Raw genomic sequence first — 12,196 nt, 5'->3', positions numbered from 1 at the left:
TGCCTGACAAAAAGGGAGGGGGGGGTGGGGGTGGTGGTGGTGGTGGTGGGGGGGGGGGGGTAACGCATGCCAAAAGGTCTCCGCGGACAACGTCTCTGCACACTTGGCCACGCCCCCGAAATAGTACTTGACTCTTCGCTGGGGCCGACATATTGTATTCGTCCGATTAAAGGGGGTGGGGGGTCAGGGGGGGGGCGGTGGTAGAAAAAGGGGAAACAGAGAGATGGGGAGGAAGCACTTTGAGAGTTGAGGGATGCAGCAGCAGCAGCAGACGGGACGCGCAGTGACAGCAGAGGAAAGAATGTTTCGGGCGACGGAGAAGAGCGGCAGAGGAGGAAGTGGGGGCTCCGAGACGGGGGGGCCCCGTGCTCTCGGAGCCCCCGTTAACGCCAGTTGAAGATGGAAAGAGTTATTTGCACAGTAATAAGTTCCCTTTTGCGTGTGCTTGCTTGCAATTTGGGGGAGACACACACACACACGCGAGCATCTCGATGAACATTGCCCCCCCCCCCCCCGATAACTTTCACATTTCAAAGTGCCGTTATGCGATTTGGCTCGAGCCGATCACCTTTATAACGTCCACTTCATGACAACGAGCGGATTTTTTCCCACCGCTTGGCGAAGGGGCCTCCGTGACGAAGCCAAATGCCGCCGCGACCTCGCTTAGGAACAAAATATACGGCGTGACACGCCCCCTCGGTTGCTTAGCAACGCTGCCCATCCACCCCGTACCTCCATGTAACTCCCGCAGGCAAGATTTGTCTGTCTGCAAAGGCCGAAATGATGTCCAAAACTTCGAAAGGGAGTCTCCCAGACCAAGCCCGGCCGAGACTGCCGATTGGCTGTTAAACGGATGGATGGATGGATTGGGATGAACACTCATTCATTCATCCGGCCTTTCATTAATCAATCCATAACTGACATGGCAGATGGCGAGGCTCTCGTTCTAATTTTCCCCCCCAACCATTTTATTGTCAGGAATTCACATTTACATGCTCGGAATGGGAGATTTTACTTTTGTGGGCCGCCTAAAATGACGCGGTGGGCCAGATCTGGCCCCCGGGCCTTGAGTTTGACACCTACGGTGTAGATAAGACGGCATATAAGTGCACTCCATTCGCTGTTACGGTGGATTTGGTGGACAAATTGATTTTTTTAGCGACGGGAAATTGGGGTGTGAGTCCCAAGGGTTAGTTGCGGGCCAGGCCCGATCTGGGGAAGCCCTTTTCCGGCGCACCCCGACGCCATCTTTTGTCACGCGAAATTTGTCCTCGTAAGAGGGATGCGATGCAGACGCGTGGGTCGCCAACTATGACCCCCCCCCCCCCCCTCATGTTCTGCTTTATTTAGCACGAACTGAGCCGCACGGAGCAAAACAGCAAAATGACGATGGCTCTGTCGTTAAAAAAAATAAAATTAAAATAAAAAAAGGCCAGACAGGTGACTCAAGTCGTTGAGGCCGAAGCTTGAGCAAGTCTCAAGTCCTTGGCTGCCAAGAAATCGGAACTCTGTTTCCTGTGAAGTGGACTGGAGGCTACGATGGGACACGCGAGGAGGAATTTAAAAAAAAGGCAAACGAGGAGGCGATGATTCATTGAAAAAAATGAGACACGGGCAAAAGTGACAGGAGACAGAGAGACCCACGGAGGAATTCGTTTTTCACCGAAAAACAGGAAAGAACCGTTTGAGACTTGGTCTCAAATGCCCTTTTCTCCAAATCCATTTTTTTTAAAACTCCTTGCGGTAAGATTTCAAACAAATGTGAAGCAATTAGGGACACGGGTGTGGGGGTGTGGGGGATGGGGGGGCGCTTTTTCTCAGACACTTACTTACATCTGAGTTTCTACGGTTTCTACGGTGACATGGATGCTAACCGTCTACAGCGTCTCGCGTTGTGTGTTAGCATTAAGCTAGGTGACATTTGCGAGACAATGCTACGCGTGTCCTTAAATATACTGGACTGGTTTTTGCTACCCAGTGGCCCGTGGACGTCGCGCACGACTCATTAGGGCGCCCTGGCGTCTTATCTAAAGCGTGTGTGTGTGTGTGTGTGTATGTGTGTGTGTGTGTGTGTGTGTATGTGTGTGTTCCCAGGCTTCATTTTTGGGCTCAGCCAGTCTTCCCTCAAGTGTCTCCAGTTGCTCCAAAACGCTGCTTCACGTACTTTTGAGTGGAGTCTCATCCTCCTTAGTTGGAGTTAGTTTAACTTGTCGGTTCCACGGGGAGTGTCAACAAACAACTCGAAGCAAGCACACTTGAACTCTTTTTGAAAAACATTGTCGGTCTCGGCTGAATTGCGCACCATTGGCTCGGAGGGAGCAGAACAGCACAGCACGGGATAGGACCAACTCTTCACACACACACACACACACAAAATCAGGATAAAGGTTTTAGTTTTGCACACAGCATGCATTTTTTTTTCTCAAATCGACACCCCCAAGAGTCCACTTACGCTTTGGACGTTTTGATATGATGACAGGGGCGGCCCGGTAGTCCAGTGGTAAGCACGTCGGCTTCACAGTGCAGAGGTACCGGGTTCGATTCCGGCTCTGGCCTCCCTGTGTGGAGTTTGCATGTTCTCCCCGGGCCTGTGTGGGTTTTCTCCGGGTGCTCCGGCCAAAGTGTCCTTCAGAGTGTGAAGAGACATGAGTGCTTCACTTGTGAGTCACTAATCTCAGCAACAGTTTTTTTGAATGTCATCTCTTTTAGGGTGGGGGGGGGCATGCTACGCACAGTTGGTAGATGTCGCGAGGAGGGTCCCTCGCGTGACCCCGAGCTGAACATTGACCCTCATCACTTCCACCGACGTCACTTTACCATCCATTGTGCGCGGCCTCCTTCCTGTGCGTTACTCTTCCCACCGCTACTCATCCCCCCGCCTGCCTCCCCATCATTAACACGCTCACTTTCTCTCTGACGTAGGCAAAAAAGTACAAGGGGGGGGGGCATGTGCGGGGAAGCAACTTGGAGCGAGTTGGGGTTGGGCAACCATGGCAACCCCCCTAGGACAGGATGCCCCGGCGGAGTCACTCATGTGGGAGCGAGCGAGGCGGAGAGAATGAATGAGAGGCCGAATGACGGCGGCGAGGGAGTGGGGGGGGGGGGGGGGGGGAACGAGGTCACAGGGAAACTTAAAAGTGGTCTGTTATGGGAGAGTAAATATTAACATTAAAAGGTTGGATGCTTTGCTTTGGCCTTTAAACGTAATGGCTGCGTTGTTTACTCAAGCCCCTGCTGGAATTCCCTGAGGAAATGAGTGCGCTGCTTGAAGAAAAAAAAAAAGAGAAAGATGATGAATTTATTACCACTTCTTCCGATGGCCGTTGCGTCACGGCCAATGTTTTCCCCCCGCTTACAAATGACGCTCGGGGGCCAATCGGACCTGACCCTGAAAACCACACAACTTGCTTTATCATCCACCTGGACATGGAAACACTTGGAGCCATAAAAAAAAAGGATGGGGGGGGAAACCAGCCATATCGCAATGGACACACTCACGTAGCGCAGGATGTTGTTGCTCAGGGTGGGAACAGGACAGGACGGGACGGGACTAGCTCACCATAAAAGATGATCACAATATTTGGCCAGTGACATCATCGACGGCAAATGATGTGAAAAGCCGATAGGGCAACGTCATCATGACAACATCTCCCCACCCCACTTGACAAATTAGAGTCGCCGAGCAAGCGAACGAGTGTGACGCAAACATGTAGCGAGAATCATTTCCAATTGCCCTTTGTGAAGGGATGCGAATCTCTAGCCCGGCTCGGGGGCAGGAGGTGGCACGGGACACCCCCGAACCGCTTGCTAGGCCATCGCAGGGCACACAGCCGAACGACCATCCGCGCTCACACTCACACCGAGGGACAAATTGGAGTGTTCAATCGGCCTTCCGTGTGTCGCGATTCGGTTTGGGACCAACAGGTGGCACTGTAGGCGTCCCCCTGCAGCTGCGCACCTGTTGGTCATTAGATAATCAGTGCTTTGAAAGGACTCCCAGCCCAAGCGCTCGTTGTCGGGTCGTTGTTTGCTCTTGCTGCTGTCATGTTTGTTCTCGTAGTCTTTTGGTTCTTGGTTTTTGTTTGTTACTTTAGACTTTGTTTTGGATTTAGTTTTCTTTGGCGGCCCGGTAGTCCAGTGGTTAGCGCGTCGGCTTCACAGCGCAGAGGTACCGGGTTCGATTCCAGCTCCGGCCTCCCTGTGCGGAGTTTGCATGTTCTCCCCGGGCCTGCGTGGGTCTTCTCCGGGTGCTCCGGTTTCCTCCCACATTCCAAAGACATGCGTGCTGATTGGACACTCTAAATTGTCCTAGGTGTGAATGTGAGCGTGGATTGGTTGTTCGTTTCTGTGTGCCCTGCGATTGGCTGGCAACTGATTCAGGGTGTCCCCCGCCTACTGCCCGAAGACGGCTGGGATAGGCTCCAGCACCCCCCGCGACCCTAGTGAGGATCAAGCGGTTAGGAAGATGAATGAATGAATCGTTTTTGTTTGTTACTTTGGACTTTGTTTTGGATTTAGTTTTCTTTGTTTTAAATACAATTCGTCAAGTACACCCTGCTCCTCCTCCTGCCTGCTTTTTGGGTTTCCACCACCACCATCACGCGACGTGACACCATGCACGTTTTTGGACTGTAGGAGGAAAGCCGGAATACCCGCAGAAAACCCACGCAGGCCCCGGGGGGGGGGGAAGAACATGCAAACTCCACACAGGAAGCCCAGTGTTGCGCAGCTCAGAGAAGCTTGTGTGAGTAAAGTTTGTCTGGCGGCGAGGCCGTCACAGGTTCCCCTTCCTCCCGATGCCTTTGAGGTCGCAGCCTAAGTGTCTCTCGTTTTTCTCCTCCGTGGCGCTTTAACGACATCGGTGATGTCATGGGTAGCATATGAAGGCCACACACACACACACACACACACACACACACACACACACACGTCGATGCACAAACAGCGATGCCCGGCACGCTACACAGGCACCGCTTTTATAACCGCCACATGCCCATAATTACACACGCGTACAGTACGCACACCCATTGACACCGAGCCCGGATTCCCCCTTTTCCAGCAGGCTGCGCCAGTGCGCTTGGCTCCCGCAAACTCCAAAATGCCCCCGACGCCCCTCTCTTTTTTTTTTTTTTGTCGTGTGCGCCAACACGCAAAGTTCAAAAAGCGGGTGCCGCGGCCGCTCGACCGAGCCCATCGGGGAGAAAAAGTGAAAACAAATATCTCTTCTGTATTTGGACGCACCGCAGTCAGTCGCCAACTATGCCCCCCCCCCCCCCCGCCCCACCTCCTCATGTTCTGCATAAAACGAGATTGGAAAAATCATTTTCCGATCCGCTTTATCCTCACAAGGGTCGCGGGGGCGTGCTGGAGCCTAGCTCGGCCGTCTCCGGGCAGGTAAATTGAATTAAAAAAAAAATTCAAAAGGAAGCTGAAATTTGATTGGACAAACAATAAAAAATTAATAAAATAAAAAGGAAAACCCCAAAACGATTTTAAACACTGCGCCGCCAAGGCACACGATATTGTGAATGAGAACAAAAAGATTGCAGGAAATTTTGAGGGGCCCGGTAGTCCAGTGGGTAGCACGTGGCTTCACAGTGCAGAGGTACCGGGTTCGATTCCAGCTCCGGCCTCCCTGTGTGGAGTTTGCATGTTCTCCCCGGGCCTGCGTGGGTTTTCTCCGGGTGCTCCGGTTTCCTCCCACATTCCAAAAATAGCGTGGCAGGCTGATTGAACACTCTAAATTGTCTCGAGGTGTGAGTGTGAGCGCGGATGGTTGTTCGTCTCTGTGTGCCCTGCGATTGGCTGGCAACCGATTCAGGGTGTCCCCCGCCTACTGCCCGGAGACAGCTGGATAGGCTCCAGCACCCCCCGCGACCCTCGTGAGGATCAAGCGGCTCGGAAGATGAATGAATGAATGAATGAATATTCCAAAATATTTTAAATGCCGCTCTGCACCACCGACGAAACGTCTTTTGAACCCACGCGTTGATTCCAAAGCGCGGACCAAACTGGGCGACCAAGAATGAAGTCGCCGTCACTTTCGAAAAAGGTCGCTGACCCTTGACCTGAAAAAAAAAAAAGTGTCCGCCTCGATTAATCCAACGATTGCCCTATAAAGGCTGACGGGCACGCGCACGTCCGCGTCTTGTAGACGCTGTGAACCACCCAGGAGACCCCCCAACGGTGAGCGCAAAGCAGGGAGAGTGACTAACTTCACTCTTTCTTTTCTTCTCCGCCCCAGCTGCGTCTTCAAACGGCCTTTTCATGTGGCCAACTAGAAAGAACCATTCCCTGTGTCAATATCATCTCATTTTCTTCGTTTGACCCCCCCGAGAATCAAACTCGGCATCTGCGAATAGAAAGCGCTATTGTGCCCAGTCGCCGGTATTATCTCGAGTGAGTGTTTTTCCTTCGAAACGCTTTCTTCCTTCTCTCTGTTTTCTTTCCCTTGTGACGGTTGCGGGCATTTCCTCGTAGGTAGTGATGCATGCGCCCTCTGGCATGACTGGAAAGTCATTTCTGCCCTTTTGCAACACTGGGTCACGCTTTACTGCACCTGACTGGATCTTTCCAGTCAGACCAAACTCGGCTATATATACAGTGTGTGTGTGTGTGCGTGTGTGTGTGTGTGTTTCGCGACAATGCATGAAACGTAACACGTGCGCAGTAGGAAGTAGGAAGAAAAACACACAAAAAATCTTTCAATGGCGATTGTTGTCGCTGGTGAGCTGCGGCATTTCCCAGTTGACTTTGGGCGACCGTTCGCGCGAGTGAACCGCGACATCGTTAGCGAAGAACCATAATAGCGGTTCTCAAATTACCACCTCAAAAAAAACGCTCGGCTCTTCAAGTGCCGCCGTAACCGCCGACATTATGTAGGCCAAAGGCAAAGAATAACAAAAAAAAAACGAACATGTTTTTTTTTTTTTTTTTTACTCGAGCACTACACGTAGCACGCTAAATGCTACGTTTCTCGCATTTAGCCTACAATTACATTCAAACCTATTTGCCAGTATTCTGTCCTACTTGTCCGTGTCCGAGACGTGAACAGATAGACAGATAGCGAACAACGAAAAAAGACCAAGGATCCACAATGTTGAGATGGAGCTTTAGTTTCTTTTTCCTTAGATTTTTGTAAAACTGTACAGAGAAATAGAAACACACAAAGGGGGATGTTTCACCACCGTTCAAATTAAATGTCTCTGTGTCATCACTGTACATTGTTATGCTAACTTTTCAAAACGCAATATAAGCTTGGAACAGAAATAACCAAAATATGCACGGTTTACATTGAAAATAGCCGCAACTAGCGTGCAGTAGCCCATATGCTAAGATGAATGATCAAGCGCTAATGTAGCATAGCAAAAACGGACGGAAAATCGTTCTTAATATTGCACATTTCCAATGCTGAAACTGAAGTAACGGTTTGGTAGATATCATGAAAGTGCAGTCTAAACAGGGTCAACTTACGGAATACCCGGAGAAAACCCACGCAGCGCTATTGTGCCCGTCGCCGGTTATTATCTCGAGTGGGACTCGTAGCACACTTTGACAATGATTCCAGATACAATGAATTTGGAATTATGAGTACACTGACGTAAGAGTGCCCCGACTTTTATGTTTTCAGCGTTACGGTAATCCAATTAAAGGGGAAGCCGAGTCAAATGTTGTCTTTACGGTCGTATTTTCGCTGCATTCTGATTATTATTGCCGCTTGGAAAATCAATTAGGCAGCAAAAGCAACCCTGCTTTATCCATCCATTTGGTCACTTGCTGTCCACCGAAAATGACATCACAGTGCCGAGGAGCTCAGCGTGTCACGTGACCAACTCCGGAAAACAGGCGAGCCGTGATTGGGTCATCATATGAGCCCCGAGGATCGAGCGTGAGTATTTTTACAAAGACTAATTTGACTCGATTTGCCTTTTAAAGTATTGTGATGCCCTTTGCATGTGGGCAAGGAGAGCCGCAGCCGCACTTGACGGGCATTTTCAATCGTTTATTGGGAACGGCACAAGCAGTCAAACACATGTTAGCTTGAGCGTTCCGTGTAATTGCTTCACTTTCATTTCATTCATTCATTCATTCATTCATCTTCCGAGCCGCTTGATCCTCATTAGGGTGGCGGGGGGTGCTGGAGCCTATCCAGCTGTCTTCGGGCAGTAGGCGGGGGACCACCTGAATCGGTTGCCAGCCAATCACAGGGCACACAGAGACGAACAACCATCCACGCTCACACTCACACCTAGGGACAATTTAGAGCGTCCCAATCAGCCTGCCACACATGTTTTTTGGAATGTGGGAGGAAACCGGAGCACCCGGAGAAAAGCCACGCAGGCCCGGGGAGAACATGCAAACTCCACACAGGGAGGCCGGAGCTGGAATCGAACCCGGTACTTCTGCACTGTGAAGCCCACGTGCTAACCACTGGACTACCGGGCCGCCCTCATTTCATTTCGGTGGGTAAAATTTAAAGGGGCGTGGCCTTACGCATCGGGAGCAGTTTTCCTGTGAGCGTACCGGGCGTGAGGTGTGGTCTACAGCAGGGGGGCACGCGAGCGTTCTCCTTTTGTATTTGTACGTTTGTTCAATAAACGGACGAAAGTGCGTCGGCAAAGGCGCAGCGAGCGATTTTGTGAAAAGTGGGTGCCAAAGAAGTGGATGCTTGGCGTCACTGCGACCTCATGCCCCGCCGCCCCCCCCCACCCTCCATTTGCACACCACTCCATCAAGAGACCAATTATGGGACCAAAATGGAGTCCTTTTACAAGCACTAATTACCTAATGACCCAACAGGTGCGCAGCTGCAGGGTGTGGGGAGGAGCCCCTACAGCGCCACCTGTCGGTCCAATCGGCGACTTGATTTGCCCGGCGAAATATTTGAACGCTTTCCGATGGGAAAACTTTCACCGTAGTGTGAGGAATCTTGTTTGTGCCTCTGCAAGTCGTGCGTGTACGTTATGTGCATGTTGTCATGCCGTCCTTCGTGACCTCGACGAGTGGGCACCCCCACCCACAATGTACAAGCGTGCGCTCATGTCCCCCCCCCACTGCCCCCCCCTCCAAAAAAAAAAAATGCATGGATGTGCATGTGTTCTCACTGTTTCTATGCAACGCGTCTCGGAGGCCCCTTCTGGTCTGGTCCCTGGACAACACCTCTCTCTCCTATCCTCACTCCTCACTCTTTCCTTCACCCTGGAGAGGGAGGGAGGGAGGGAGGCAGAAAGAAAAAAAATGGGAGGTGGATAGTATGTGTGTGTGTGGTGAGTGTGGGGGGGGGGAAGTGGAAATAACAGGCTGCTGTCTCAAGAGGGGCAGAAAAAGTGCCAGGGGTGAGGAAAAGGGGGAGAGAAAGGTGTTTGCGGGGCACTGGGAAGCCTTAAAATAAATCCAATCGCATCGTTGAGGGAGTCGGAATCAAAAGAATATCATAATATTAATAATCATAATAATAATAATATCTCCAGATATGAAAGGCACGCGACTGATGAGCTGGGCTGATAACACCTAAAGACAATGAGCAAAAAAAAACAAAAAAAAAAAATGGGGGGGGGAGAGATTTGGATTGGGAGATGGCCAGATAAGAAGCGATGCGGACACCATTGGCGCACTGATGAGGCCGCAGGAAGTAGTGCAAGATAGCAACCGGCAGCGATGGGAGGGGAGAAAGTGATAGAGGATAGAAAACAAGAAGAAAAAAAAACACAACGGAATCTTTTTTTTTGTTTTAAGTTTCGCAAAGAGAGGGAGGGGGCAGAAGGGAGGGAGAGAAAGAGAGAGAGAGAGAGCCCGCGTGTCTGTGTGTGTGTGTGTGTGTGTGTGCGTGTGTTTTAATGAATGAAGTGAGTCACTGCCGATGTGTCATAGGCCCGACGTCTTTATAAAGGAAGTTTTAAACAAGCCTAAACACTTCACTTGCGCGCAAAAAATTGGACTTAGCACACACCGCATCCTTCTCTCTCCGCAGTTCTCTCTCTCTTTCTCTCTTCTTTCTCTCCTCGCTCTCTCTCCTTCTCTACTCTGTCCAAGTGCCTCTCCACCTTACATCTCAAACTTTGCTCCCAACAAAAAAACAAAGAAGAGTTGGACGAGATATATTATATATTTATATTATTATATATTTTTTTTTTAATTTCCAGCTCTCCACCCCACAAAAAAAAAAAAAAAATTTCACGTGGTCTTTAGCGCGCTCCCATCCGAAGGGGTCAGGACGCAACTTTTTTTTGCTCCTCATATGGACTGAAAAGGCGCCAAGGAGAAGCCGCCGCCGCCCCGCCGCCGCCGCAGCACGTGTGACGCGTCTTGCCGGAGTGACCGGTGATTTATTATTGTTTTTTTAATTTTTATTTTATTTATTTGTCTACCTGCTGTTTTGGGGCCTTCCATTCTGTTGGATTCGAACCAATATGAAATGTAAGTGAATGTCTTGATTTTGATTTTGATTTTGATTTGCCGTAATTCACTTGGAATCGGAAGCTAAGCTAACGAGCGTGAATGTCTCATTCAAGAGAAAACTTAAAAAAAAAATTTTTAAACTACTGCCGGTTGTTGATAGAAAGACTTTTTTTTTTTTTGGAGTGGGGTGTGGGGGTCTAATTTTAAAAAAAAAGCTGTTTTAGTGTGCTGAAGCCATTCCAGTTTGAGGACAGTGAGTTGGCACGCGTGTTATTTTGCCTGTAAATCCTTGCGGTTCACCTGTAATTATCAAGCCTCCAGTAGGGGCTTCAGCACCTCTGTGGCCGCCCCCCCCCCCCCCCATTTTTAAAAAAAATGCTTTACACGAGCTTGTATTTGAACTTGAAAGGCCAAAGAATGAATGAGCTTACTGTTTTGCCGTGTCTGACTTGGCCCCCGGTCTATATAATTTATAGCGGCAACACACGCCGCCTATCCAGTTGCAGGTGTGACAATCAGCCGCATTCATTGCGGAGCCTTTATCCAGGCCAGGAGTGATGCTGATGTGTTTAATGATTTGCCTGTGAAAACATGAATCTGTCACCGAGGCTCAACGCCGGGGCGCCGCGTGCCAAGTCTGCAGCTATTGTTTATATTATGGTGCAATATCTTCCCCCCCCCCCCCCCCCCCCCCGGAGTTGACAGCGGCAAGGCTGAGGTCACGATCATTACGGCGAGATGACAGCGCCTCTCCGCTAATTGCTTCCGTTTTCTTGCCCCCCCTCCCCCTCACCGTCCCCCCCCCCCCTTCCTCGCAGTGCTGCTCGACCCGTCGTCGTCGCTCCTCTTCTCGCTGCTATTGGCCCAGCTGCCCGTTTTCACCACTCTGCCTTCCCGGTGCCTCAGCGGCGACCCGGCGACATGGACAGGCTGTCCAACCAGACCAAAAGTCTCATGAAGCTCACGCAGGAACTGCTGGTAGGTGTGACGGGGGGGGCATTTGGGTGGGGGGGGGGGGGGGTCCGCCGTGGAAATGCCGGCGAGCGAGGTCTGGTCCTTCAAATCACTTTATGCCTCCTATGAAAGCTTTGCGACAAAATCTCCTCGAATAGTTTTTAAAGTCGGCCGCGAAGAACGCTAATTATGTAACGCGACGCGATATTTTGTATTTATATAGAAGAGCGCGCGCCAAGCACTCGAGATACAATTGCTGGAGAACAACCTGGCTTGACCCAAATCATCATTCCCCATTGAAATGAATGGAAATGCAAACAATTCGTTCCGACGCCCTCGGAAATAAACGTATTCGTCGGTAAACATGCAGGGGGGGGGGGGGGGGGACATGTGCGCTCCACATAAGCCGCCAAGGCTAGAAAAAGACAACCGTACCTCATACGCTATCAAACCTTGTACTTCTTCTGTGGGCCAGTTGGCTAACTAGCTTAATGCAAAGCAACCAATGTGCATGGATGGTGCTGTAAAGTTTGTCACAAACTCTACAAAAAAAATACAACAAAAAAACAAAAATAATAATATAAGCGACGTCTTGTATCGCTAAAAACTCGAAAGCCTTGAAATACTTGTAATCTCGAGGTACAAGTCAAGGAAGTTATGGCACAATAATTGAGACTTCAAATGTTACTGATGTGCTTGGCTGCGTCATTTATTTCCTTGAACCCCCCCCCACCCCCCCAGAAGATATTGATGCTGCAATTTCCTTGAAGCTCTTCCCGTTTACCCAAAATATATCAGGAGAATTTTGTTTTCCAATGTGAAGCGAACCGTGAAGTTAAAAGGA

The 12,196-nt window shown here is 50.2% G+C and overlaps 3 protein-coding genes and 1 pseudogene across 3 annotated transcripts in view; all 4 read right to left on the bottom strand.

Annotated features, from left to right (window-relative positions):
* The window catches only part of LOC127600668 (cytochrome c oxidase subunit 6B1-like), a 74,803-nt gene that overhangs the window by 22,517 nt on the left and 40,090 nt on the right, over positions 1-12,196 (bottom strand). The gene's annotated exons all lie outside the window — the stretch shown is intronic.
* The window catches only part of LOC127600519 (solute carrier family 2, facilitated glucose transporter member 3-like), an 80,994-nt gene that overhangs the window by 33,505 nt on the left and 35,293 nt on the right, over positions 1-12,196 (bottom strand). The window lies entirely within an intron of this gene.
* LOC127600520 (solute carrier family 2, facilitated glucose transporter member 3-like) overlaps positions 1-12,196 on the bottom strand; it is an 80,689-nt pseudogene that overhangs the window by 33,505 nt on the left and 34,988 nt on the right.
* The window catches only part of LOC127601203 (ephrin type-B receptor 5-like), a 25,564-nt gene continuing 25,253 nt past the window's right edge, over positions 11,886-12,196 (bottom strand). The window contains exon 10 of the mRNA XM_052066267.1: positions 11,886-11,894. Coding sequence (XP_051922227.1) covers positions 11,886-11,894 — 9 coding nt within the window. The remainder of the gene's footprint in view (positions 11,895-12,196) is intronic.

This window comes from Hippocampus zosterae, chromosome 5 (genome assembly GCF_025434085.1).
Source record: "Hippocampus zosterae strain Florida chromosome 5, ASM2543408v3, whole genome shotgun sequence".
Classification (NCBI taxonomy): Eukaryota; Metazoa; Chordata; class Actinopteri; order Syngnathiformes; family Syngnathidae; genus Hippocampus; species Hippocampus zosterae.
The sequence above is the reverse complement of the archived record's forward strand: the minus strand, read 5'-3'. Positions and strand labels throughout refer to the sequence as shown.